The sequence below is a fragment of the Engystomops pustulosus genome, chromosome 5, assembly GCF_040894005.1.
Source record: "Engystomops pustulosus chromosome 5, aEngPut4.maternal, whole genome shotgun sequence".
In the NCBI taxonomy this organism is placed as follows: Eukaryota; Metazoa; Chordata; class Amphibia; order Anura; family Leptodactylidae; genus Engystomops; species Engystomops pustulosus.
Genome location: NC_092415.1, coordinates 136,808,951 through 136,836,198, shown reverse-complemented (window position 1 = coordinate 136,836,198; position 27,248 = coordinate 136,808,951). Strand labels below are relative to the sequence as shown.

Here is a 27,248-nt window from a genome sequence, read left to right as displayed (position 1 = left end):
AACATTGTTTTTTTATGTGGAATTATATACTTAACAAAGAAGTATGAAACAACTGAAAATATGTCTTATATCCTAGGTTCTTCAAAGTAGCCAAATTTTGCTTTAATTACTACTTTGCACACTCTTGGCATTCTTTTGATGAGCCTTAAGAGGTAGTCACCTGAAATGGTATTTCAACAGTCTTGAAGGAGTTCCTTAGCATGCTGAGATGCTTAGCACTCCAAACCATTTTCATTGGGTTCAGGTCTGGTGACTGTGGAGGACAGGTCATCTGGCGTAGCAACCCATCACTATCCTTCTTGGTAAAATCACCCTTACACAGTCTGGAGGTGTATTTTGGGTCATTGTCCTGTTGAAAAATAAATTATGGTCCAACTAAACGCAAACCATATGGAATAGCATGCCGCTGCAAGATGCTGTGGTAATCATGCTGGTTCAGTATACCTTCAAATTTAAATAAATCCCCAACAGTGTCACCAGCAAAGCACCCCACACCATCACACCTCCTTCTCCATGCTTCACTGTGGGGACCAGGCATGTAGAGGCCATTCGTTCACCTTTTTTTTTTTTTCGGAATATCACAAAGTCACAGTGGTTGGAACCAAAGATCTCAAATTTGGACTCATTAGACCAAAGCACAGATTTCCACTGGTCTAATGTCCATTCCTTGTGTTCTCTTGTGCCAGTCCAGTGGTTTCCTAGCAGCTATTTTACCATATAGGCTGCTCCACACAGTCCCCTCTTACCACTTGTTGTAGAGATGTGTCTGCTGCTAGAACTCTGTGCGGCAGTGACCTGGTCTCTAATCTGAGCTGCTGTTAACCTGCGCTTTGTGAGGCTGATGAACTTATCCTCTGCAGCAGAGGTGAATCTTGGTCTTCCTTTCCTGGGGCGATCTTCATGTGAGGCAGTTTCTGCAACTGCACTTGGGGACATTTTTAAAGTTTTCCCAATTTTGTGACTGACTGACCTTCATTTCTTAAAGTAATGATGGACACTCGTTTTTCTTTACTTAGCTGCTTTTTTTTTCTAGCCATAATACAAATTCCAACAGTCTATTCAGTAGGACTATCAGCTGTGTATCCTCCTGACTTCTGTACAACACAACTGTGGTCCCAACCCCATTTATAAGGCAAGAAATCCAACTTAATAAACCTGACAGGGCACATCTGTGATGTGAAAACCATTTCAGGTGACTACCTCTTTAAGTTCATCAACAGATTGCCAAGAGTGTGCAAAGTATCAATAAAAGCAAAAGGTGACTACTTTGAAACCCTAAAATATAAGACTTATTTTCAGTTGTATCACACTTTTTTGTTAAGGATATAATTCCACATGTGTTAATTCATAGTTTTGATGCTTTCAGTGTGAGTAATTTTTATAGTTTGAATAAGAAGGTTGTGTCCAAACTTTTGGTCTGACTGCATGTGTGTGTATATATAACTGTGAAATTGTGCAAGTATGTATACATTTGCTAATGGTTCTGCTTGTATGTGATGGAATTAAATTGAGTGTACAATGGAGATAAATAATAATGATCCTTTATTTATATAGTGCACACAGATTACGCAGCCCTGCACAGAGCTTGCCAAATCAGTCCCTGTCCCCAATGGGGCTCACAATCTAATCAACCTACCAGTATGTTTCGGAGGATGGGAGGAAACCGGAGGAAACCCATGCAAACACAGATATAAAATAACTGAACAATTAAAAAAAAAAAAATACCCATCCATAGTTAAGAAATTGGTATGTAGCCTTATAAAGGTTCAGTGAAAGGAGTCACATTTCTAGTTTCACAAATGTGTCTGTTATGGTTGGGATAAGAGGTTGGATAGGGAGTCTCAACATCTGTGAGGGCAGTAGATGGTGCGTTTAGAGTCACACACCACACCATATACACTCACCGGCCACTTTACTAGTTACACCATGCTAGTAACGGGTTGGACCTGCTTTTGCCTTCAGAACTGCCTCAATTCTTCGTGGCATATATTCAACAAGGTGCTGGAAGCATTCCTCAGAGATTTTGGTCCATATTGACATGATGGCATCACACAGTTGCCGCAGATTTGTCGGCTGCACATCCATGATGCGAATCTCCCGTTCCACCACATCCCAAAGATGCTCTATTGGATTGAGATCTGGTGACTGTGGAGGCCATTTGAGTACAGTGAACTCATTGTCATGTTCAAGAAACCAGTCTGAGATGATTCCAGCTTTATGACATGGCGCATTATCCTGCTGAAAGTAGCCATCAGATGTTGGGTACATTGTGGTCATAAAGGGATGGACATGGTCAGCAACAATACTCAGGTAGGCTGTGGCGTTGCAACGATGCTCAATTGGTACCAAGGGGCCCAAAGAGTGCCAAGAAAATATTCCCCACACCATGACACCACCACCACCAGCCTGAACCGTTGATACAAGGCAGGATGGATCCATGCTTTCATGTTGTTGACGCCAAATTCTGACCCTACCATCCGAATGTCGCAGCAGAAATCGAGACTCATCAGACCAGGCAACGTTTTTCCAATCTTCTACGGTCCAACTTCGATGAGCTTGTGCAAATTGTAGCCTCAGTTTCCTGTTCTTAGCTGAAAGGAGTGGCACCCGGTGTGGTCTTCTGCTGCTGTAGCCCATCTGCCTCAAAGTTCAACGTACTGTGCGTTCAGAGATGCTCTTCTGCCTACCTTGGTTGTTACGGGTGGCGATTTGAGTCACTGTTGCCTTTCTATCAGCTCGAACCAGTCTGCCCATTCTTCTCTGACCTCTGGCATCAACAAGGCATTTCCGCCCACAGAACTGCCGCTCACTGGATGTTTTTTCTTTTTCGGACCACTCTCTGTAAACCCTAGAGATGATTGTGCGTGAAAATCTCAGTAGATCAGCAGTTTCTGAAATACTCAGACCAGCCCTTCGGGCACCAATAACCATGCCACGTTCAAAGGCACTCAAATCACCTTTCTTCCCCATACTGATGCTCGGTTTGAACTGCAGGAGATTGTCTTGACCATGTCTACATGCCTAAATGCACTGAGTTGCCGATATGTGATTGGTTGATTAGAAATTAAGTGTTAACGAGCAGTTGGACAGGTGTACCTAATAAAGTGGCCGGTGAGTGTATGTGGTTAATTTGTCTGGACAGTTCCCATGTTTATGCAGCAGGGATTCATAAGGGAGTATCTTGTTTATGTTTGGTTTCCACATTCTCAGGGTCGGGTTGTTAGGATCATACCATACCAAGGCAATGCATTTCCTAGCCATAAAGAGTGACATAAAGAGTAGGAATATTCTGAGAGAATGCGTCCATGCCTGATGTGATATACAGTTTTGTCATCCTGTTGTTTACTGAAGGGGAAACCATAAGATGGGAGGAAAGGATGTCTGAATCTGTCTCATCCTGAAGGTTAGGAATGAGTTCCTTTATTTTCCCCAGTGCTTGCAGGGGAGTGTGTTCAATCTTTTGTGTATATGACTGATACTAAATCTCTCGGGTCTTGTGTTTTGTATAGTAAGTGGTTATTTAGAAATAATTAGAAAAAGTAAATTTTTTTGTACAATTTTATGCAATATGCTTCAAAACAGCTCTCCAAATCTTGAGTTTTAGCTCCTAATCAGACAAAGGCATACACTTACAGAAAACCTTCCACCTGGATCAAGGATTGTAAACTAAGCACACTGACATACTGGTGTCCCCCCCCCCCCCCCTATGACAGGATCTACTCTTCTTTAGGCTTCTTATGGCCTTGGTTTTTAAGAATAAAAGGCTTTAAAACATGAAAACCCATGGAGCAGGCTTATTTAAACATTAAAAATGTTGTTAAAAAAACAGGGAATAAGAAGCTAAAAGAAAAGAGGATCCTGCCAGAGGGGGAACACACCGATATTTAAGTGTGCTTCGTTAACAAACTGTGATCATGTTGATAAATGTCCTCTAATGGCCATATAGATGTGTTTTTTTGTGTGTTTTTTTTTTAACCAAAGGCTGGAAAGATTTTTATACTCAAATCACTTACATTTAAAGAGAATCTTCTCGCAGTTTATCCTCCCAAGATATTGTGTTATCTTGAAGTATAAATGCTCATGCATGCACCCAATTTATTATTTTTTTTACTTATGTGGGGAATGTATCAGAAGTGTTTGACACCAAAATTGTTCTAGTTGCTCATGGCACCCAATCAGACCCCAGATTTTATTTTCCCACAGAAGTTTATAAAATGAAAGCTGAGTTCTGATTGTTTCCATGAGCAACTAGAACAGTTTTGCTCACATTCACATCACTGATGAATATGAGTACAATGAGATGTGAAAGAATGAATCAAGCATGATAAACCAGGGACACTTACTGATAGCTTAAACTGGTTTGTGTTATGCGTGGCCTACTTCCTTCTAAAATCAACTTTAAAAAATACGCTAATGAGCCAATGGAGCTACACTAGCCTCTGTGTGATCTAGCTTTATGGCTGTTATATTGTCTCCCCCTGCTTCCTCAGCCCCTGCTTCCTCAATACTTGTGCGGGAGCAGAGGGGAAGGTGAAATCTGTAAGTCTGTAAAGCCAGAGGGGCCAGGGTAGGCTCAGGCATAGTTTTAAAAGTTTATTTTAGAAAGAAGGATCTAATGTAAAACAAATATTAAAAGGTTACCAATGTCACAGTGCATGGAATTTATTATGTTTGATTTTGATGGTAGATTTCCTGAATATCATGGATTCTAGGTGTCACAGAACCAGAAATATCCACTGATAAAGTTGGTAATGAGAAGCTGTATATTAAAAATAAATCACATTTTATATTTCCTATAGATGAGATTTTTTCTATTTCCTTTTTAATATGACGCCAGAACGGAGTTTCTAGGTGCCACGGTTCTGAAGATATAGCTTGGCCACTATAGCCATTGGCTTGACCACAATAAATGTGCCATCTGCAGGGGGTTTGAGCAAAAAGGACACATGTAGCCGCATGACTGTCACAAAGGGTTTAAAGAAATGTGTTTTTCTTTTTCAAATGTTTTCCCCATCTTTCTTTTTTATTTTGGAAGCTTTGTGTCCATTGACATCTGAGAGATAAAGAAACCTTATAATGTTTCTAATGTTCCTCAGCACTAAATCATATAAGTATGAAAAGAGTTGGTCTTGGATACACTGCTCACTACAAGAGAATGAAGGAGTAGAAAAAAAGAGACAGAAGCTTTTTTATTTAATGAAATATATTAAAAAGTTTATTTTTATCACCTGGTCTATTCATTGTTTGTGGTTTCATAGCATTGATTGTTTTAGTAGAATATTGATGAGTCTTAATATTACTTCTTACTCAACATTGATACAGTTTATCTGTAATACTTGACAAATCCAAATGCAGATACCACAAAGTAGGCAAGGAGATAAGAAATTCTGTTCTCAATTTACGTTATGATTGTTATTTTTATTTGGTTTGCAATTATTTCGGTTATTTGAATTAGCCATGGCCTTTTAAGGTTATGTGCTTATGTTTTTTTTGCCTTCTTTACATTATGTATTACAGTTATCATAATATAGTACTTTTTATTTTTCAGAGCATTCCACAGATAAACACATGACTGTAAAATTTGTGCAAGACACTTCCAAGTTCTGGTACAAACCTGATATTTCAAGAGAACAAGGTACCGTATATCTAATTAATTAGGTTTAGGTTTCTTGGTCCGCAATGCAAGTTCTGCCAGGAGTGCCACAGAATGCTTAGGAATAATAAATAATGTGTAGATTCCCATGTTCACTGGGTCAAATGTTTTGCAAGAAATCTTCCAATATCTGATGAGAGGATTGCAGAGGTGGTTTTAAAATGTTTGCCCAGTCATTTGGTCCTTTTTCTTACATTATTTATCAGATTTATTGTCAGTGACAAATTTCTCTTTTATTCAAGAACATGCTTGGCCCGGTAGATAAAATAGCAAGGTGTATTCCTTTGTGGATGCCTACTGACATGTGACCCAGTAATAGGGGCTGCTGGTAATAAGAATGCAGTGAATGTAGTCAATAGATATTTTATAGATACAGAAAAGTCATATTTTCCTTTACCTAAGTTTGGAGCTAACATGTTTCTTTTGTTAAAACTGTTTTTATTTTCCTTTTACATAATGATTCTTGTTATTGGTTAATATTATTTTTTAGATTTTCCACAAATCCTGAGTAAATATAATTCCAGTATGCTGATGAGCTGCTTGTGCTGTACAATGTGCATCGATGGTCATGGAAACATTACCACACTTGTCCATACTGGCACAGCATTTTTAAAGAGCATACCATTCCCTCTTCAATGAGTTTGTTTGTAGAAACCGGAGCATGTTTGCACATGTACAAGTCAGGGACACTGAATTCTTGTGCCAGGAACATATCACAGCAGACGTTGGTGTTTCTCTTTCTTTTCTCCCCTCTATCATTATTGATTTATAGTGGAAGAAATAATTTGGCTTTTGAGAACATTTTTTTTAGGTTCTGTTTAAAGAGCACAAGTTGTTCTAAATGTATGATTTTTCTGAATAGATTTAAGCATTGTGTAGTTTTATTATATATGTACAGACGGTGTGTTTAGTGGAAAGCTGTGCTTTGCTATCAAAAAGTAATGGGTGGCACGGTGGCTGAGTGAGTAGCACTTCTGCCTTGCAGCACTGGGGTCCTGGGTTCGAATCCCACTCAGGTCAACATCTGCAAAGAGTTTGTATGTTCTCTCCGTGTTTGCGTGGGTTTCCTCCGGGTACTCCGGTTTCCTCCCACACTCCAAAACATACTGTTAGACTGTTTAGATTGTGAGCCTCATGGGGACAGGGACCAATTTGACATGCTTTGTGCAGCGCTGCGTAATCTGTGTGCGCTATATAAATAAAGAACTATTATTATTATTATTATTATTAATGTCAATGCAAAATGTTATAATTTATTGCAAGTTGTCCTCTGCATTTCGCTTTCCAATTCGTCTGTCATCTTTCTCATTTTAATTGCAGCTATCGCTGTTCTTAAGGACAAAGAACCAGGCTCATTTATCGTTAGAGACAGCCATTCCTTTAGAGGAGCATATGGCCTGGCTATGAAGGTTGCTACACCACCACCATCAGTTATGCAGATGAACAAGAAAGGTATAGAAAAAGATACGATTTGCGAGAACATAATCAACATTTGTTGAAAGTGATCATGTATGGGTCTTTCTGCCAGACATACATTTCTGCGCAGGTATAATGTGGTGTTACATACCAGCCATTCCAATCAATGGCTATCCATGCAATACAATACATTAAAAATATGCCAATTTAATTTATACACAGAAAAGAGTGTTGTAGGGCACTTATATGTAACATACTAGTGATATTACTATTGCTTTCTTTAATAGGTGGAGATCTGACAAATGAGCTTGTACGGCACTTTTTAATTGAATGTGTGCAAAAAGGTGTCCGATTGAAGGGATGTCCTAATGAACCATATTTTGGTAAATATTCTGCCTATATTTTTTTATCTCACTGTATTAACAAATTAGGTGTTAGGGCACACACACTATATAATGGTTACATATTATTGTTAGGGTACACACACTAAAAAATGGTTATACAATAATGAAAGTAGCATTTCATTATTTTTATTATTTTTATTAATAACTTATCCTTCACATAGATGACCAATATTAGATTAACAGGAAGGGGGTGACATCCAGCTCCTTTGATGATCGGCAATCTGGAGAAACCAAAGAAGTTCTGCTGCGTCATTAATGCAGATAGTATAGCACATATGCAGCTTGGAATAGCAGGTCAACCCTTTCACTTAAGTGGGACTTAACTGCAAACATTCGTTGTGATGAATTGAGTGATTTCATTGGCCTGTCAAGTAAAATTGAAGCGCTGTGACCGATTTTTTTTAACATAGATAATCATTAAGGTTGTGGAAATTTTGACCATAATGAGCTGCAGACAGTGTGCATCCCTGGAGATCTGTGTAACCATTCCTTTATGTGTGTTGTTAACGGAGACCGGACAAGTAAAGTTATAATCCATCTCTGCAGCTCTTGCTAGGGCTGTGGACAAGTCTTTCAGCCTGAAGAATATCAGATCTCTGCACTCTGCTTCTCCACAGCCTCACAGGTCTTTTCTGTGCCATGGTAGTGGCAGCAAGTTCTGTTCCTGTCTGTCCCAGTTTGTTCTATGTCCCATTCTTGTACCTGTATCCGTAACCGAGGTGTGGTGACCCTGGTCCATACTGCTTGGAGGTGTCTGCCCTGCGGAGGAGCTGACTTGGGGCCGTGGATCTGTGCATCGGTGGGTGGAGGAGGTTTGCCAGTGGACTGGTAGGCTGGCCTGGGAGGAGAAGGATGCATGATGGCTGTGTGAGCCTGCTATGGTCCTAACTTGCCTGCTTATGGGAGCTGATAAGAAGATAGAAACTGAAGCACAGCCAACCATTCAGACTCAGAGGAGTGCTTTATTCCTTCCAAAATCTTTCTGGGAGCTGTCACCTGATCTCTGGCTTTGGAGCTGTCAGCCAGTGGTCAGCTGTTTCAGGGCTGTGGAGTGGTGGGCTTGTGGATGATGTATGCAAGCAAAGTGATCAGCTGACTGGATGTGAAGAGGAGGCCAAGCACCATTGAGACTAGTGCCATGTTGAGAAAAGGACTGGGGTGAAATATGTAACTTGTACAAAAATGGATGAAAAAATGAAAACAAGCAAAATCCACACGAGCAACTGTTCTACAGAACATTATTGGTTACATATTAAAAAAGTGACATCACAAAACTAAAGGGGGGGATGCTGGTGACGCGTTTTGGAAAATTACTGTCCTTAGTCAGAGGTATGACTAAGGACAGTTATTGTCCGAAATGCGTCACCAGCATCCCCCCCCCTTTATTTTTGTGATGTCACTTAATAATGTTCAGTAGAAGATTTTCTCCTTTTAACAGTTGCTTGTGCAGATTTTTATTTTTTCATACATTTTTGTGTATTCTGACCTTCGACCCAGACTAAGCGGTTTTCTTATCCAGCACAGCCAAGATCTCTTGGACGTACCGGTGGAATGGTGAGCACACACAAAAACATTTTCTTTTCCCATTGACTTTGTCACTTGTTGGTGAGTTGATGTAGCTAGCTCAATTAGGCATAAATCTCTGGTCTATAGCCATGTATGACGCCTGTCAATAATCAGTGAGGACGGCGGTTGGCGTCTGATGTGGTGGTCCTTACAGGACTGATGTGGGGTTTTGTGCTCCTGCTAGAGACTGTGGTATCTGTGCTTTCCCCTGTGTTATTGGAACCACCATCACAAAGTGACTACCACCTGATTATATGCTAAAAATATAACATTTATAAGAAGGGACAACCATTTACTATGATGCAGGACTTGCATTAAAGTAACTGAAGGACTATTACGCGGTCGTTTGCTCCACAGGACTAGTACAACAGGGACATTGGGTAGGTTCCTTAATACATCTAGGTAAGCTAGTTCTTTAAAAAAAAAAACGGGAGACCAGGAAGGATGGAGTGATTAATCATCCTGGTTTGATACTGTTTATTATAACATCTGTGGGCGCAATCACTAGTGGTACTAAGTAACTTGCTGGGACTGGTTGATTGTGTTTCACAAAGGATTCAAATAATTCATGATGCATTGTTTAAGGGGCATGGACCCTGTAAATCCTCAGCTGGAGTAAAAAGGGTTTTGCTACTCAAGGAAATTATTGCTACAGTTACGCAAATACACTAGGGTGATCAAACTTAGGTGTCTGAGGGTTCTGGAAGAAATATAGGATGCTATATTGAGGTCATAGGGCTGGATAGTGTATCAGGTGAGTGGTTAAGAGGAGTGAGCTGACTGTACCTGCATTGTTGTGGGCAATGCACAAGCATTGATTAATAATAGCAATGAGCTTAGAGATTTTACAATGTATGGCTGGGTCTACAGAGAAGCCAGTATCATGTGTTTCAGAGAAATATGGTTGAAAGATGAGACTCCTGATGATGTTATATCAGTACAGGGTTTCCAACTTGTTAGGTTGGATCGTGACAGGTCAATGGGGAATGGGGAAATTGAATGGAGGGGAGGCCTTATAATTTATGTAAACCATCAGTGGTGTAATCCCAGCCACATTACTGTATGAGAATGTTATTGCGAGAATAATATTGAAATGTTAGTAGTGGGAATTCGTCGATACTACTTACCACAGGAATTTAGTTTTGTTGTTTTGACATTTGTTTTTCACCATTTGCCAATGCTATGGCCGCTACTGAGGTATTCAGTAACAAAATATTTGAACTACAAATTCGTAACCTAAACTCTATTGTAATTGCACATGTTGATGTGTTTTTTCCTGACTTTAAATAATATGTATGTGACATGCAGAACTTGGGGGATAGGAGACTTGATAAGGCCTATGTAAATGTATTCGATCCCTTGCACTGTCCCCAAGTAATCAGGAAGGGCAACTTTGAGTTCAACATGGTATTGAGCAGTGTAGGTGCCCTTTAGGGAGTTCACTCTATCTGGTCACTCTCTATTTTGGTGACAAACGTTGCAATAACATTACATGTCTTCTGCAAAGTGTTAACTCGGTTATAGTTGACAGGATAGATAAGACAGGAAATACAGATTATTGTAAATGTCACAAAGACAAAGAGAAGGTAATCAGACTGGAGACAAAGCAAATGAATGTTGCACTAATAATCATTGATGTTAACTGAGGTACAGCTGGTTGATATTTATAAGTGCTTTGGTACGATATGCTAGACTGGAAGTTGAACACAGGCCACTGATATAGAAAAAAGATTTAGCCAGATAAATTTTAGCTGCAATCATTAAAATAAAGTTTTACCTATCTATCTACTTTGTTTGGATATTTGCAGCAGTTACTTGCAGCTATCTATTTAACCATGACAGAAGTGGTGGATGGAACAGTTCCTTGCTAAGAGCAGAAAGAGCTTCAGGAGCTAAGAACCTCAAATAAAAGTTTTCTTTGAACAGTCCTGTTGGTACTTACACACTTTGGTATTACTACACCGTTCTCAAGGTCCTATACCTAGCACTGTCTGCAGCTTATTATATTCAAAACTGATCACCCATTCCCTTTAAAGGAAAAAAAACAGGAATGGCAAAGGAATGACAAAACAGGCATTAGCATAGGAGTTTTACCATATACTGAATGTTTTATTCTATTTGCTGTTCTTGATAAGTTGTATAACCTGCATTTGTGTTCATCTCTAGGGAGTTTGACAGCTTTGGTTTATCAGCATTCGATTACACCGCTAGCATTACCATGTAAATTACTCATCCCTGACAAAGGTATGTATTTTATTATACAGCCTCTTCCTCCATCAGCTTCTGAAAACCTTCTTCGTATATAACTTTCTATATATGTGTGTATATGTGTATGTGTGTGTATATATATGTGTGTATATATATATATATATATATATATATATATATATATATATATGTTGATAATTATAATTGGGCACATAACACTGTGGAAGAAAACAATCTATAGTAATTCATACCATGTGTGATCAAACACTGTGAAAAACAAGCCAAACCTCAAATGGCTATAAAGCCTCACATTCAGCTAATATAGCCCTGTCATTCTTCATTGCACTGCCTGGTTTGGGGGGCCTGCGGTGGCGCGTTCGCCACTGCCTGATCTGGGCATGTGCGATCTTGCACACAGTGCATTTGTCACTCTCTTGTTTGGGTGTCTGTGGCATCCGTCACTCTTGTTTGGGTGTCTGTGGCATCCGTCACTCTTGTTTGGGTGTCTGTGGCATCCGTCACTCTTGTTTGGGTGTCTGTGGCATCCCTCACTCTCTTGTTTGGGTGTCTGTGGCATCCCTCACTCTCTTGTTTGGGTGTCTGTGGCATCCCTCACTCTCTTGTTTGGGTGTCTGTGGCATCCCTCACTCTCTTGTTTGGGTGTCTGTGGCATCCCTCACTCTCTTGTTTGGATGTCTGTGGCATCCCTCACCCTCTTGTTTGGGTGTCTGTGGCATCCGTCACTCTCTTGTTTGGGTGTCTGTGGCATCCGTCACTCTCTTGTTTGGGTGTCTGTGGCATCCGTCCCTCTCTTGTTTGGGTGTCTGTGGCATCTGCCACTGTCTGGTCTTGGGGCCTGTATCATATTACTACCCTCCTGGAAAAAGATTTGTGCAACCTCGGTACCTAGTGAATCCTGAGTGGCCTTTAGTAGTGTACTCTTATTTACAGCAATGTGGAAGACTTTCTGTGGTATGTAAGTTTTTATTGTGGTTTAGCTATTAATGTATTCATAAAGGGTAGATATGTAGGAGCATTGCCAATGGTAGCCCAGTAAAGGCAGTGCTGGGCCAGCCCTTAATGACAGCTGTGGTAAGGACGCTTTTCAACAGGTGGCTGCCTAGTGTTATTGAAGGTGTTCTAGTAAAAACAAGGGAGTGAACACATTCCTGTGAGAGCAGGAGGAAAACCATGAGTAATAAATATTATTTATGTGTCCATTTTTGCTAAATTCCTTTCAAGCTTCTCTTTCCATTCCTGTAGAAGTGCCAGGGTCCCCCTGAGCTGCCTTGATCATATACATGCCCTTTGCTATTCTGCACAGCAGACTCAGCTTAACAAAAACCCATAGTAGCACTCTAAGATTGGAAAATGGTTGATTTGTCAATATATTTCATGTACAAGAATAGAAATTCTTGATTTGGCTACAACCTTTGCTTGTTTGTAGTAGCAAAATTAGGATCTTAAAGAACTGATGAAGTAATTGCAGATCTTAAAGGACATCTACCATCAGATATACTGATGGTAGACTCCTAAAACTTACCCATTTGTTTGGTCTTTTTTTAAGGCATATTCTTGAAGGGCTGTATTGAAGTATAAGACTTGTATAAAATATGCAAATGAAATCTCCATAAAATCAACTTTGTTATCTTGTTTCTTTTGTTACCTGGCATACAGTCAAGATTGAGCAGCGCGTTGGAGGGGGTGTGTCCAGCTCAACCAAGCCCAGCATCTTCTCCACGTGTCCCATAACTCCTTCTCATCGTTCAGCACTTCATGTCATGTAACCATGGTGATGTCAAAAAGTTTCTTTACCCACTAAAATTTGCCATATCTACCCTATGTATATATTTGATCACATGAAATCACAGCATGCCTCCATGGAGGTATGGGAAGGATTAAAAGTCCATGTAAACATGCTGTGATGTAATGTGATCAGATGGATACATGGGGTAGATTTTGCAAATGTTAGAGGGTAAAGGACCTTGGATGACATCACCCTGCTCACATGACATGAAGTGCTAAATGGTAAGGAGGCGACATGGAACATGAAGAGGAGTCACTGGACTTGGCCAAGCGAGACACACCTCCTCCAACTCACTGCTCCATCTGACTGTATGCCAGATAAGATAATAAAGTTGACTTTATGGGAATGTGAGGGAAACAATATTTAGGTAAGAGAAGGGTGTAATTTCGTTGTCACTAGCTATATTTGTAAAAAAATTGTGGTGACAGGTTCCATTTAATCTAGCACAAGTGACCATATTCCTTGAGGAAAGGAGGCTTAAATAGTGGGTTTTTGAAGAATTACCTTTATTTAAGAAGCCTTAGTCCTCCTGCACATGAGTGTGTTTATTCTGTTTGATCAGAACTGCATTCAGGTCACATCCCACGGACCAAGAACAGTTGTCAGGAGTTCTTGCACCATAGAGAAATATGATGCAAGGACTCCCTGTCTGCCATTATAACAGAAGTGCAAATCACACATATCAAGTTCAATAGTAGTTAGTACTAAGCAATACTTAATCAGAACAGCATTATATAGACATCATGATTAGTACAATGAAGATTCAATCATAATTTTATTTTGTTTTTCTAGATCCTTTGGAAGAAATTGCAGAGACCACTTCCCAGACTGCCGCAAACTCTGCTGCTGAGCTGCTGAAACAGGGGGCAGGTGAGTCACACACATGGTAGGCCACTATCGGTACTAGGGGGTGGAACAGAGTATTGTGTACTGGTCTCATAACAAAACAATAATCAATTCAATTTTAATGTCAATGTTGTGTAAATATTCTGACACAACTCCCTGAATCCTATGTTAGAATATCTTAAATAAAACAGATTTGTTAGACATAATCAATGTCATAAGTGTCTGTCAGCTGCTCATAGTTCCAACGACTACAACTCATGTTTTTAGTTGGCTTTAAAATCACAGCTGTCCCAGTGCCATCACAGTTTTACCCTGCTGCCCCTGGTTAAGTGACAGACCAAGGTGCACTCAAAGATTGGACAAAGATTGTCTGGTAGTTTATGGCTTCTGCTGTACGTTTATACATGTGGTGTCTTTTCCTGTTTGAGATAATATGTTGAATTGAGAAGTTATTTCATGACTTGTGTAGAAGTTATATGATTATTTACATTTCACATCCTGAAACTGTGCAGATGCCTTCCTTCTTATCTAAACAATTTAGTTATCACAGAGATTTCAGCTCCAGTGTCACGCTACATGCCTGGGCCAAATATTTTACTGAAAGGTGTAAGAAATACATTTTATCACATTCTAACCTTTGAATAAATATTAATTTATCCTATATTCTTACTCTCCTGTGAAGCTTGAACTAATAGTTCTGACTGTTAATGTGGAAAAGAACTGAAAGCTGATCTTATTTTTCTCATTCTACAACATAATAGGGTTTTGCAATATTTGGTATGATGGCAAGTTAGAGAACATGCTAGTGAGGGGCTTGGTGTGTGTGTGTGAGTGTGGTTTTTTTGGGGGGAGGAGGGGGGGACTTGTAGAAAAAGATGTATTTGAGAAAGAACATGCAAGACAATATGAATGTATAAACATGCCGTGCACCACTTTTCCAGAAGGTGTTGGACCAATTTTAAGTACACCAGTCTATATACTGCACCAGATTAATCTTCCAGCATCAGACACAGTGTTAGCTCTGCAGCCAACATTAGCTCTGGAGGGGGTTTGTTGTGTTGTCTGCCAGGGTTAGTTTTCAAGAAGGTGGCATAACAAAATGAACTAGTACTCCCAGCATGCCTGGAGGAGGTGTCTACTTTGAGCAAATAATTGATATTGTTTGTGTAATGAAAAGTTGTACAATTTTCCAATACACTTTCTGTATGAAGTCCTTGCATTTTTTAAAGGGAACCTATCACCAGGTGACCCATTTTTAGCACTCCCCTAGTCCCCAAAGAGCATAGTACATACACTGCCAAAGAGATTTTGTATAAAAAATAGGTTTTACAGAAAAAAGTTATGTTATATAGTACCTTTCAATACTATGTGCACTGTGACTAGGCACTTGTCCCCTGGGAGTGGCTATAGAGGAGCAGTCCCCCCCCACCCTTGGGAAACCGCTCCTCCATGTGTCCTTTTCAAATATATGAAGACGCCCCCTTCTACTCTACAGCCTCTCCTGAGTGATAGGAGTTATTCACATGGAGGAGCGGTTTCCCAAGGGTGGGTGGGGGTTTGGAACTGCTCCTCTATAACCACTCCCAGGTGACGAGTGCCTGGTTACAGAGCACATGACATTAAAAGGTATTATATAACATATCTTTTTTTCTGTAAACCTATTTTGTATACAAAAACTCTTTGGCAGTGTATGTACTATGCTCTGTGGGGACTGTGGGAGTGCTAAAATGGGTCTCCTGGTGACAGGTTCCCTTCCAGTGGATAGATTTATATTCACTGGGAGTAAACATAGTAGCTTTTTATAGCAGTACCACAAGAAAAATGTGAGGAAATTATACAGAAAGTATATTGGAAAATTGTATAACTTTTCCTTATACAACCCTTAAAGGGGTATTCTCATCTGGGCACTCACATTCCGTTTCATAAATCTGCCATATATATACCTTTCTTCAATTAGATGTTATTAAAAAAATGTTCCTGTGTGAAGATAATTTCTCATAAATGTAGCCATGTTGTCCCTTAGAAACGAGATAGCTTCCTCGGATACGGCCACCTCTGATGGAGGGACTGCACAAAGAAACAAAAGGTTTTTATATATGAAATATCTGGGATTTACTGTATGTCCCACAGCCGTCCTGTGGTAATGATCGCTGAATTCAGGAGGTCAGACAGGACTAAATAGCGCATGTCTGGCCACCGCTGCCAGAGTGTGACGTGGTCGTAACCGAGGAAGCTATCTCGTTTCTAAGGGACAGAATGACTACATTTATGAGAAATTATCTTCACACAGGAACATTTTTTTTAATAACATCCAATTGAACAAATGTTTATAAATGGAAGATTAGTGAAACTGAATGTGACTGCCCAGACGAGAATACCCCTTTAACAATTATTTGCTTAAATTGGACAACCCTATAATGTAATACATGGAGGGATGGAAAGAACTACCACTGCTGGCACTGAACACTAACAGACACGCTCTGCCAGGGGATTGGACTGCTCAGCCTCTCTAATAACTGGTCAGAGATAGTGGGGGTCATTTACTAAGGGCCCGATTCGCGTTTTCCCGACGTGTTACACAAATATTTCCTTTTTGCATCGATTTTCCCTGTATTGCCCCGGGATTTCGGCGCACGCAATCGGATTGTGGCGCATCGGCGCCGGCATGCACGCGACGGAAACCGGGGGGTGTGGCCGTAAAAAAAAAACCCGACGGATTCGGAAAAACCGCCGCATAAAAAAAAATGTCGCTAGACATGCATTTACCTTCACTCGGCCAGGCTTGGTGAACTTCAGTGTATTCCGATGGTCTTCAACGCAGCAGCGACACCTGGTGGACGTCGGAGGAACTGCCCTAGTGAATCCCGGCTGGACCCGAATCCACCGCAGAGAACGTGCCGCTGGATCGCGCATGGACCGGGTAAGTAAATCTGTCCCAGTAGCTTCAGCTTAGTGGAGTTACCCAGCGCTGCCCTGGATATGCCTATTTGTTAATAGTTCCCTGACTAGTTCTGTAATGAGTGTGGGTCCTGCTGCTAAATGCACAGTATCCAATCGTTTGAAATAGTAGTTCCTACTAGGAACTAAGACAATGTACAGTCATAGCCAAAAGTTTTGAGAATGATACAAATGTTAATTTTTACAAAGTCTACTGCATCAGGTTTTATAATGCCAATTTGTATGTACTCCAGAATGTTATAAAGAGTGATCAGCTTAACAGCAATTAATTGCAAAGTCAATATTTGCCTAGAAAATTAACTTTTTCCCCCAAAACACATTTCAACTTCATTGCAGGCCTGCCTTAAAAGGAGTATCTAACATCATTTCAGTGATTGCTCCAGTAACACAGGTGTGGGTGTTGATGAGGACAGGGCTGGAGATCAGTCTGTCATGATTAACTAAGAATCACACCACTGGAGACTTTAAAAGGAGGCTGGTGCTTGGCATCATTGTTTCTCTTCTGTTAACCATGGTTATCTCTAACGAAACGTGCAGTCATCATTGCACTGCACAAAACTGGCCTAACAGGGAAGAGTATGGCAGCTAGAAAGATTGCACCTCAGTCAACAATCTATCGCATCATCAAGGAATTCAAGGAGTGAGGTTCCATTGTTGCCAAAAAAGGCTCCAGGGTGCCCAAGAAGGACCAGCAAGCATCAGGACTGTCTCTTAAAAGTGTTTCAGCTTCGGGATAGGGCTACCAGCACTGCAGAGCTTGCTCAGGAATGGCAGCAGGCAGGTGTGAGTGCATCTGCACGCACTGTGAGGTGGAGACTCTTGGAGCAAGGCCTGGTGTCAAGGAGAGCAGCAAAGAAGCCACTTCTCTCCAGAAAAAACATCAGGGACAGACTGATATTCTGCAAAAGGTACAGGAAGTGGACTGCTGAGGACTGGGGTAAAGTCATTTTCTCTGATGAATCCCTTTTCCGATTGTTTGGAACATCTGGAAAACAGCTTGTTTGGCGAAGACAAGGTGAGTGATACTACCAGTCTTGTCTCATGCCAAATGTAAAGCATCCTGCAACCATTCATGTGTGGGGTTGCTTTTCAGCCAAGGGATTCGGCTATCTCACAGTCTTGCCTGAAAACACATCCATGAACAAAGAATGGTACCAGAATGTCCTCCAAGAGCAACTTCTCCCAACCGTCCAAGAGCAGTTTGGTGATCAACAATGCCTTTTCCAGCATGATGGAGCACCTTGCAATAAAGCAAAGGTGATAACTAAATGGCTCAGGGAACAAAACATAGAGATTTTGGGTCCATGTCCTGGAAATCTTAATCCCATTGAGAACTTGTGGTCAATCATCAAGAGACGGGTGGACAAACAAAAACCAACAAATTGTGACAAAATGCAAGTATTGATTGTGCAAGAATGGACTGCTATCAGTCAGGATTTGGTCCAGAAGTTGATTGAGATCTGCCAGGGAGAATTGCAGAGGTCTGAAGAAGAAGGGTCAACACGGCAAATATTAACTTGCTGCATTAACTCATTGTAACTGTCAATAACAGATTTTGTTACTCCTAATATGATTGCACTTGTATTTATGTATGTGATAAAAACATCTGACAAACACACATAAAAACCAGGGGGTCATTCTCAAAACTTTTGGCCATGACTGTAACTATCCCACTTAGAATTGCCTAGGTTACATAGTAATTCTACTGCTACGATCCTAATTGGTGGTCTCTACCATTACCAGTTGTTTCCATCTCCCTCCCATATAGATTAAGAGCCCTTATGGGCAGGGTCTCCATTTCAATTGTACAAATTCAGTTTAGTCTTGAGCCTTATGCACTTGTTTGTATTTGAGGACTAACAAAATCCTGGGCTCTTACTGTTTGGGGCTCAATCTGGTATTTGAGCAAAAGGGAAGGTCAATGCCAAATGTATGGTTATTTTTGTTATAATGTTTTATATGTATGGGTGTCATGCATTACCTTGTGTTATCAATAATGTAACTCTATTTCATTATATGTTCTGCTTTTAGCTTGCAATGTTTGGTATCTGAATTCAGTGGAAATGGAGTCACTTACAGGATATCAGGCTGTGCAGAAAGCCTTAAGCATAACTCAACTTCAAGAACCCCCTCCCATTTCTACTGTTGTGCACTTCAAGGTGTCTGCTCAAGGAATCACTCTAACAGACAATCAACGGAAGTAAGTTGTTACTCTCCCAACCCTCAGCTAATATTATTATTGTGACTTGTAGAACATTATCGTTATCTTATTATATAGCATTGCAATTTAGTTTTTATAGAGTTGGTATGGTTGGTATTAGGGAGAATTAACCCCTTGGCGCATTTTAACTTACATGTGCATCAGGAAATGTGGTCCGTTGCCGCATTCCAACATACTTGTACGTCTTGATGATTGACTAGGCTCAGTAGCAAAGCCTGTGCAATCGCTGCGGTTGCTCGGCTCTATGTGACACTGGGCTCCCGCATTAACAGCTGGGATTGCGATACTCGTGCGTTCATGGTGACCGCGGTGTCTATGGAGCAGTGCCGGGTACGCCTACTGCTTCCCTGGCAGGCCAGGAGTCCGATGTAGAACCCCAGGGCTGCTGGCAATAAATGCTTACAGCACAATCTAACAGTGCAGCTGTCGGCCTATGCAGAATACAATACACTAGTATTGCAGTATATTACAGTGAACATGTGATCAAATGATCACTTGTTCATGTCCCACCCTGGGAAAAGTAAAACAGTTTAAAAAAAAGCTTTTTAAAAATAAGTCCAAATACATTTCACAATAAAAAAAATATGAAAATCACTACAAAACAATACATATTGGGTACCTCCGCGTCCGTAACAACCCCTACAATAAATTAAAATGGGCACTGAACCTGTACTGTGAACGCCGTAAAAAACACACAGACAAAAATTACATTTCACATCCAACCTCATAAGAAAAATGATAAAAAGTGATTAAAAAGTAACATTTACCCCCAACATGATGCCAATAAAAAGTACAGCTTGTCCCGCAAAAAACAAGCCCTAACACAACTTCATATACAAAAAAATAAACATTTTATGCCTCATAGAACATGGTGATGCAAAAACAAACTATTTTCTCAACAAATGGGTTCTATATTATGGGATAATTGTGGTGACCCATAGAATAAAGATAATAAATCATTTTTATGGTATGGTGTACGGCTGTTGAGGGGTGAATAGTGAACTATTTCTCTGTGTGCTTTTACTTTTCTCTGCTTTTCTCCTTCTGCTGGCCAGCAAGCTTTTGTCTCTGTCCATTATTAATTCAACAGACAAACTAGTTCAGCTAAACTCTAAACCAGAATTAATGATTTTCTTTTTCTCACCAAGAAAGAATAGCTATTTAATCTCATCAATTAGCTATTTAAAACCCCTAAATGATGTACCAGAAAAGTGTCTGTCCTACTGGAAAAAATAAGTCCCCACATGTCCACATTACAAAAAATATAAACATTTTATAGCCTGTAAAATGTAACAGTGCAGAACTGCTCTGAATGGCCTCCTTCCCTTCTATGCCTGGTCGTGGGTTAATACAGCAGCTTACCACCACATATGGGTTATCGGCATACTCAAGAGGAATTGGGTATCAGACTTTGTGGTTCCTTTCGTCATTTAATCCATTGTGTATTTAACATTTTTTTTGCTAAAATGAATGTATTGTCCAAAAAAATTACAAATTGTAAATTCCACCTCCATTTTGTTTCAACCCCTGTAAAACACCTAAAGAGTTAACAAACTTATTAAAGTTGGTTTAGCATATATTGAACAGTGTAGTTTCTATGTTAGAAAAATGTATGGGATTCTCTCACTTAAGTCGCTTAAAAACTGGGCAGGTGCCTGTGAATATAGATTTTGGTGATTTTCTTAAAAATATGAAAAATTCCACCCACAATTCTAAGCCCAATATCTTCTAAGAAGAATGAGAGGATGCATAAAAAAACCATGCCAACATAAAGCAGACATTTGGGAAATGTAATAAACGAATATGTGTAAAATAGTTTATCTTTACGTGTTAGTCTGCTCCTAAGGGGAAGTGAAGTGGTGTATTAAACTACATAAATTTGTAGCTACATCTGGATTGCGTTATGCTGCACACAAGAATGGTTATAAATATATAGTAATACATTTACTAGCAAACAAATTAATTTTACCGTATATACTCAAGTACAAGCCAACCCGAGTATAAGCCAAGGCACACAATTTTAACACAAAAAACTTGGAAAACCTAGTTGTGCTGAGAAACTCGGCTTATACTTGATTATATACGGTAAACTGCTATCTTTGTTTTTTATAACAGCTACTTCTTTGTTTGCTGCCCCCTTGTGGCCATTCTATAAATTGAATCACATTTGGCTTAAATGACAAAATACATTTGCACTCTGTGAATACTGCATACAAAATATGTGTATTTTACATGGAATACATTTTATAGAATAATGGCAAGTATAAAATATTTGGTGTTTTGTAACTTTTTTTTTTGCCTCTCTGACAGACTGTTTTTCCGGAGACACTACCCAGTTAATACTGTAATATTTTGTGCCCTTGATCCTCAAGACAGAAAGTGAGAACCATTAAATTTTCTTCTATTCTCCAATTTCGTTTTATAAATTTGCCATAATACTTACTCACACAACATATGTTATTTTTCCCTTCCTAGGTGGACTAGAGATGGACTTGCAGCAAAGTAAGTAAAAGCTTTATCATATTGGAATTTGTTTTGTTAATGATAAGTGACAATACTATCTGACAAGCTCTCCCTAATACAGTGTAAAATTTAGAAACATTTTGTTATTTACATCCTACTCAATGTATATCTAACCTACACATCTTAATGGCTAACAAGTAAACCAAGTAAAATTTTTCTGCATTTCATTTTCATACTACCAGACTATGCTTGTTTATATGTGATGGATTTCCTAAAGTTTTTGAAAGCTGAGAAAAAAAAACGCATTCCCCCTATTGTTGTGTACCCAAGGGAAAAACTTGATGAGGTTATTACCCATGAGCTTCAGTAAATGAGGTGTCATTTTCCAAATTGAGAACAACAGTACTATAGACAGTATATTATTTAAAGGGAACCTGCCATGCAAATAAACCCAACCAAAATAAATACTTTATTAAAAACATAAATGGTTCCTTTCCATGGCTGCAATACTTGACTGTATACTTATATACAACTCACCTGATTTGAGTCCAGTGATAGTAATGGGGCCTGGTGTGTTCACTGCATTGTCCTCCATATTCCTGATGGACAGATCTAACCGTTAGACACAGAATACAAAAAATGGGACCAGCACTGCACCAAATGATGTCAGGTAAAGAGTCTACAGGTCAATGCACGTAAAAATAGCTCAAACCACAAGACAAAGAAAGGATACATGCCAAGTGACCAAGACAATACATTCTTTATTCATATATCAAAAAAGGAGGAAGCCACAGCAGGTGGCAATACGCGTGGGGCGGTCATCCCCAGATCCCTCTTGTGTGTATGTTTGCCGCACAGGTAATACTTGCTTATGTCTTGACTTAGGTTATCAGTGTGGTACCATCTATTTATTTACTTTTGCTTGTATACTCTCATGCTCTATACAAAAAATACCCCCCTTTTTTGTGACTTTTTTGCAATCTGCTTACATTCTATATTGGTACTGCATTTTCCCTAGCCCAATGTGTAATCCCTTATAGGATAATATTGTTGTATCTTTTTGTGTTACATAAGGCTTTAGTCTTCAGGGGGAGCTGGTGGTCCCAGGATCACTAACACTATCACGTTTGGTTTTCCTGTGGTAGATTATTCTGTGATTGTTCACATTTTTAATGGTTTTTATTCTCTTCTTGTGTTGTGGTGTTTTTTTGATATATATATATATATATATATATATATATATATATATATATATATATATATATATATATATATATATAAAGAATGTATTGTCTTGGTCACTTGGCATGTATCCTTTCTTTGTCTTGTGGTTAGATCTAACCGTTAGGACATTAGAACAGTGAGAGAGAGCTCTGTTACATCATTGGGCACTTCATGTCATGACCAAGGTGATGTCATTTAAGGTCTTGTTACATTTGCAAAGTCTACCCCATGTATGTATCTAATAACATGAAATCACAACATGTGTCCATGGATGATGGGGAGGAGTAGAAGTTCATGCATGCTGTAATCATGCTGTGTTATCAGATACATACATGGAGTAGACGTTGCAAATGTAACTGGGTAGAAGACCTTCGATGACATCATCCTGATCACATGATTTGCTGAGAAGAAGCATGGGGCGTGGGAGGAATTGATGGAAGGGGCTGGCCAAGCAGGAGACTCCCCCTCTGATGCCAGGTAATATAACATTGATTTAATGGAAACCATTTAAGCAGTTAATTAATAGGACTCCTGGTTTAAAAGCGGTGAAGGGTTTTGCGTGTGCATCATCTTGGCCGAAAAAAAAATGGTAGGTCAGGTAAATGCTATTTTGTAATGTATTTTTTGTTTTCGTTACAGGGTGTTTGGCTTTGTCGCAAGAAAGGGCAATGGCAATGACAACATCTGTCATCTTTTTGCAGAACATGATCCAGAGCAACCTGCTAGTGCCATTGTGAACTTTGTTTCAAAGGTCATGATTGGTTCTCAGAAGAAAGTGTAGAAATATTCTCTGGATGAATTGTTTAAGGGACAATGAACCTATCACATGTTACTTTGTATTCTTCTAAAAGCAAATACTTAAGCGGGTCGTCCAAGATTAGAAAAACTGCTCCACACTTCCCTATGGTTTGTGTTTGGGATTACAGCTTATCTTCAGTTAAGTGGATGGAGCTAAACTGCAAAATTATATACACAGCCTGTGCGTGGTGCTGTCTTTGGAAGAAACAGATGTTTTTCTACTCCTAGACAACCTCTTTCCAATAGTTCCAAGACTGAATATAATAAGTAGAAAAGGAAAAATCTTAAATCTGCATCCAATATTTCAACTTTTTACTCATATTCTGATATGCGTTAAATGAAAATAACAGTTCCAAAGGCTGTATGTTATCTTGTTTTGTTCTACAAGGAACCCATTGTCTATTTGGCATTTTAATATTGAATATTGTATCAGATCCTACTAAGTCAACCTATGGTAATTGCTGTCTTATATAAATTTTTTTTCAAACAAAAACAAATGGATTCCTGTAGGGATCATTCTTTTTCATGGAACACAATAACCTATTTTTGACTTATCAACATTATAAAAAATGGAATCTGGGCAAAAGATGCAGCTGTATAAAAAGTGGTCAGGTTGATGTTATAAGAATTAAGAAAGACAAAACCTCTTGAAAAAAAAAGTAACTGTTTAAGCATGTTTGTTTTTTAAAATGGTAAGTGCAAGTGGCTGAAAGACGAGCATTAGCTGGATATAGTGAAGATGGTTCGAGTAGGTGAAGGCACTAAAGAGTCATAGTAAGTGGAAATAAGTGAATAGCAAAGACTAATGAAATGAAGGTCAGTAGTTTGGGAAGGTTTCTGTCCACCTCATTATCTCCAAGACATAATTATTTTTAAATTGTTACAAAGTTCTAGTTGAAAACTGGGTCAGAAAGTAAAGAAAGCATAATTAAATATAATCACCAGTTTTTATTGATAGTTATGAACAGCTGTATAGTGAGGCACAGATAATATACAATTTACACAACAAGTTACAGAAGTACCGTATATACTGGAATATAAGCCAAGGCCCCTAATTTTACCACAAAAACCTGATAAAACCTATATTTTTTTTTACTCGAGTATAAGCCGAGTTTGGGTTTTCAGCACATGATTTTGTGCTGAAAAACTAGGCTTATACTCGAGTATATATGGTAATTTATCAGAGCAGATTGATATGTAGTTTATAATGAGGAAAGGTTCTGTATGATGCCAGTGGCACACGACCCTGGTCAGTCCATGAATAACCGCCATGTGCTGGCCTGATTAAAACAATACAAACATTCAAGGGCGAAATATTGCACCCTAATTAAGAACATACAAAAAACGAATCCCATGTAGGGATAATACAGCTAAGGTAAATACTGTGCGTCAAATTTCATAGCTCTCCCAGACTTCCTTGCTGTTTCTACAGAAATTAAATAGTAAGTGTACAATTAATAGCCATATATATTTTAACATTTATGTTCATATGCTTGTATACATATGGGTCTAAAGCAGTTCTGGCACTTGAGACTCTTTATTCTTACTGTAAAACATACTATTTTAAATTTCTAAATTAATCTGATCTGTACAGTATGATTTTCTGTGGGATGGTAAAGATTTATTATGAAAGTTTATATCACACGTATTTCTGTATAGTGGATGATGGAATTCGGATGGTATTCTTGAACACTAAAATGAAAGTGATGAAGTTGTATTCTGTAGCTGTGGATGATTTGGATTTAGGTAACATTTTGCTATTTTTATCCCTTTTGTACTGAGTTGCAGCCATGTACATGAATTGTTGAAAGATGCAGTATTTCCTTATTTCTACTTTGAATGGACTGTCTTGTAATCCTTTTTATTCAATGTTAACATAAAGATTTTTTTTTAATTAATTTGTGATCATCTGTTTCCTATTCTAAAGTTATTGGTCTTGCCAATCCTGGGTTCTCTGAAGGCCTGCAATCCACATATGGACCAACCTGAAGTCTGTGTACTTTTGTAAAATGTTGCACGCTTTTGTAGTGTATGCCTACTTTTAATGGTATATTACCATGTAATTTTTTTAACTAAAAAATATCTTAATGCTGCACAAATTTAACAGTAGATGAGAAATGTGAATATGTGTTCATTTACATTTTCTGGGTGAAAACGATTGACTATTTCAGCACTTCACTTTGTAGTTCTTATTAGATTTTACACAGGTACTTTGATATTTTTTACACAGAGTATAAATCAAATATTTTCCAGTAATCCTGATTTTTAAGTATATTGCTATTACAGTGTTAATACATACAAATGAAAATTTGCTAAAGCCATGTTTAAATAATATAATGCCAGTGTATTTATCCTCCTTTTGTCATTTCATTTATAAATATCTTACTCTTTAGAACTTTTTCTTTTTCTTCTGTACAAATGTATCCACTATGTAAAAATAATTGCTTTACACATTCTATGTATTGTCCTCTGCTCTACCATTAAAATATAACTTTATTTAGATTATAATAAAATGTGAATTTGAGTGGGATTTTTTCTCCTTTGAAGTTGATCACTGTTTTATTTGCCATTTTTCATCCATGCTATAAGGCAGTTAGGGCCAGTTCCCACAACTGCTTTTAATAAACTTGGCACATATATTGACCAATTTCATCAGTTTTTTTTGCATCAGCTAATTTTGAGCCAGGTGTGACAACACTACAGAGATGAAGTATAACAGAGAGGTGGCAAGCGGTGGGACTGAAATAGTGTGTTAGCTCATACTCTGTACTCTTGAGCTGAAGCAGGTAGTCTTCTATGTCAGAGTACAATAAGGTTGTTCTTCAGGTTACAGCTCCATGTCAGTTACCAGCAGTTGCTATGATGGCTAGTAAAATTAAGGACAGAACTGAGAATGTGGGCAATGCTGTGGAGGATGCAATACAGAGGAGGGACCAGGAGGGGGGGGAGTTTTTGTTGGTCAAGGCTTCATAAGGAACCATTCGACCTTAAGTCCCACAGTGGACCGCCCATCACATGCACACGCCTACAGTCTGGTAGATACCATCTTGCAATGGCCATTCTCCAGGCATAATACAAGGCCACATTGGAGCATTTGTAGCTGATGTTGACAACGTTCTGCGTAATGGTCTCATGCATCAAAAGCTTGCCCCAGGTAATTGTGAGTTCCCCAAGATCCAGGTCCCAAACCTACTGGCTAAGTACTTACCCCTGCTGGACAAAAGTACAGACTTGGATACTTTTTTGCAGACCATTTTAATAACTTGTCAATAGTACCACTTGCCTGAGGATTAGTGGGTCTAGTTCCGAACTCCTCCTTAGAGGGAAAGCCCTGGAAATATTTGAATTCCTGTCCATCTGGACCACCCTGAGCTATATGGACCACCCTGAGCTGGAGAGAGGGTAAGATGAATGCAGTAACCCACTATTCCCGCCCGTAAGCCCAATGGTCCCTGCACATGATTCCCTCTTTGCAAGCAGTTTGGACTCTTCAAAGCCATGTGTACACAGTGCCAGAAGGACAGGGCCCTGTCCCAACTGTCCCCTGTTTGCTTTGTGGGTGGGGTTGGGAGGTCCTGTGATATCTGTTAGCTAGTTACCATAGACCAGGCTGTCGCCATGGGACTGTGACACACGTGTTGAGTTGACACTAGTGCAGACTCAGCTGGTGTCCCAACAGGATTT

General features: G+C 39.2%; 1 protein-coding gene across 3 annotated transcripts in view; it reads left to right on the top strand.

Moving 5' to 3' along the window:
* Nucleotides 1–26,061, top strand: part of TNS3 (tensin 3) — a 200,270-nt gene extending 174,209 nt beyond the window's left edge. For all 3 annotated transcript variants that reach the window (XM_072153124.1, XM_072153125.1, XM_072153126.1), the window contains exons 24-32: nucleotides 5,549–5,635; nucleotides 6,974–7,105; nucleotides 7,357–7,452; nucleotides 11,206–11,283; nucleotides 13,847–13,924; nucleotides 18,890–19,058; nucleotides 21,390–21,458; nucleotides 21,555–21,581; nucleotides 23,406–26,061. In XM_072153124.1, the coding sequence (XP_072009225.1) occupies nucleotides 5,549–5,635; nucleotides 6,974–7,105; nucleotides 7,357–7,452; nucleotides 11,206–11,283; nucleotides 13,847–13,924; nucleotides 18,890–19,058; nucleotides 21,390–21,458; nucleotides 21,555–21,581; nucleotides 23,406–23,547 (878 nt within the window). In that variant the 3' untranslated portion in view covers nucleotides 23,548–26,061. The remainder of the gene's footprint in view (nucleotides 1–5,548; nucleotides 5,636–6,973; nucleotides 7,106–7,356; nucleotides 7,453–11,205; nucleotides 11,284–13,846; nucleotides 13,925–18,889; nucleotides 19,059–21,389; nucleotides 21,459–21,554; nucleotides 21,582–23,405) is intronic.
* The last annotated feature ends 1,187 nt before the right edge of the window (nucleotides 26,062–27,248 follow it).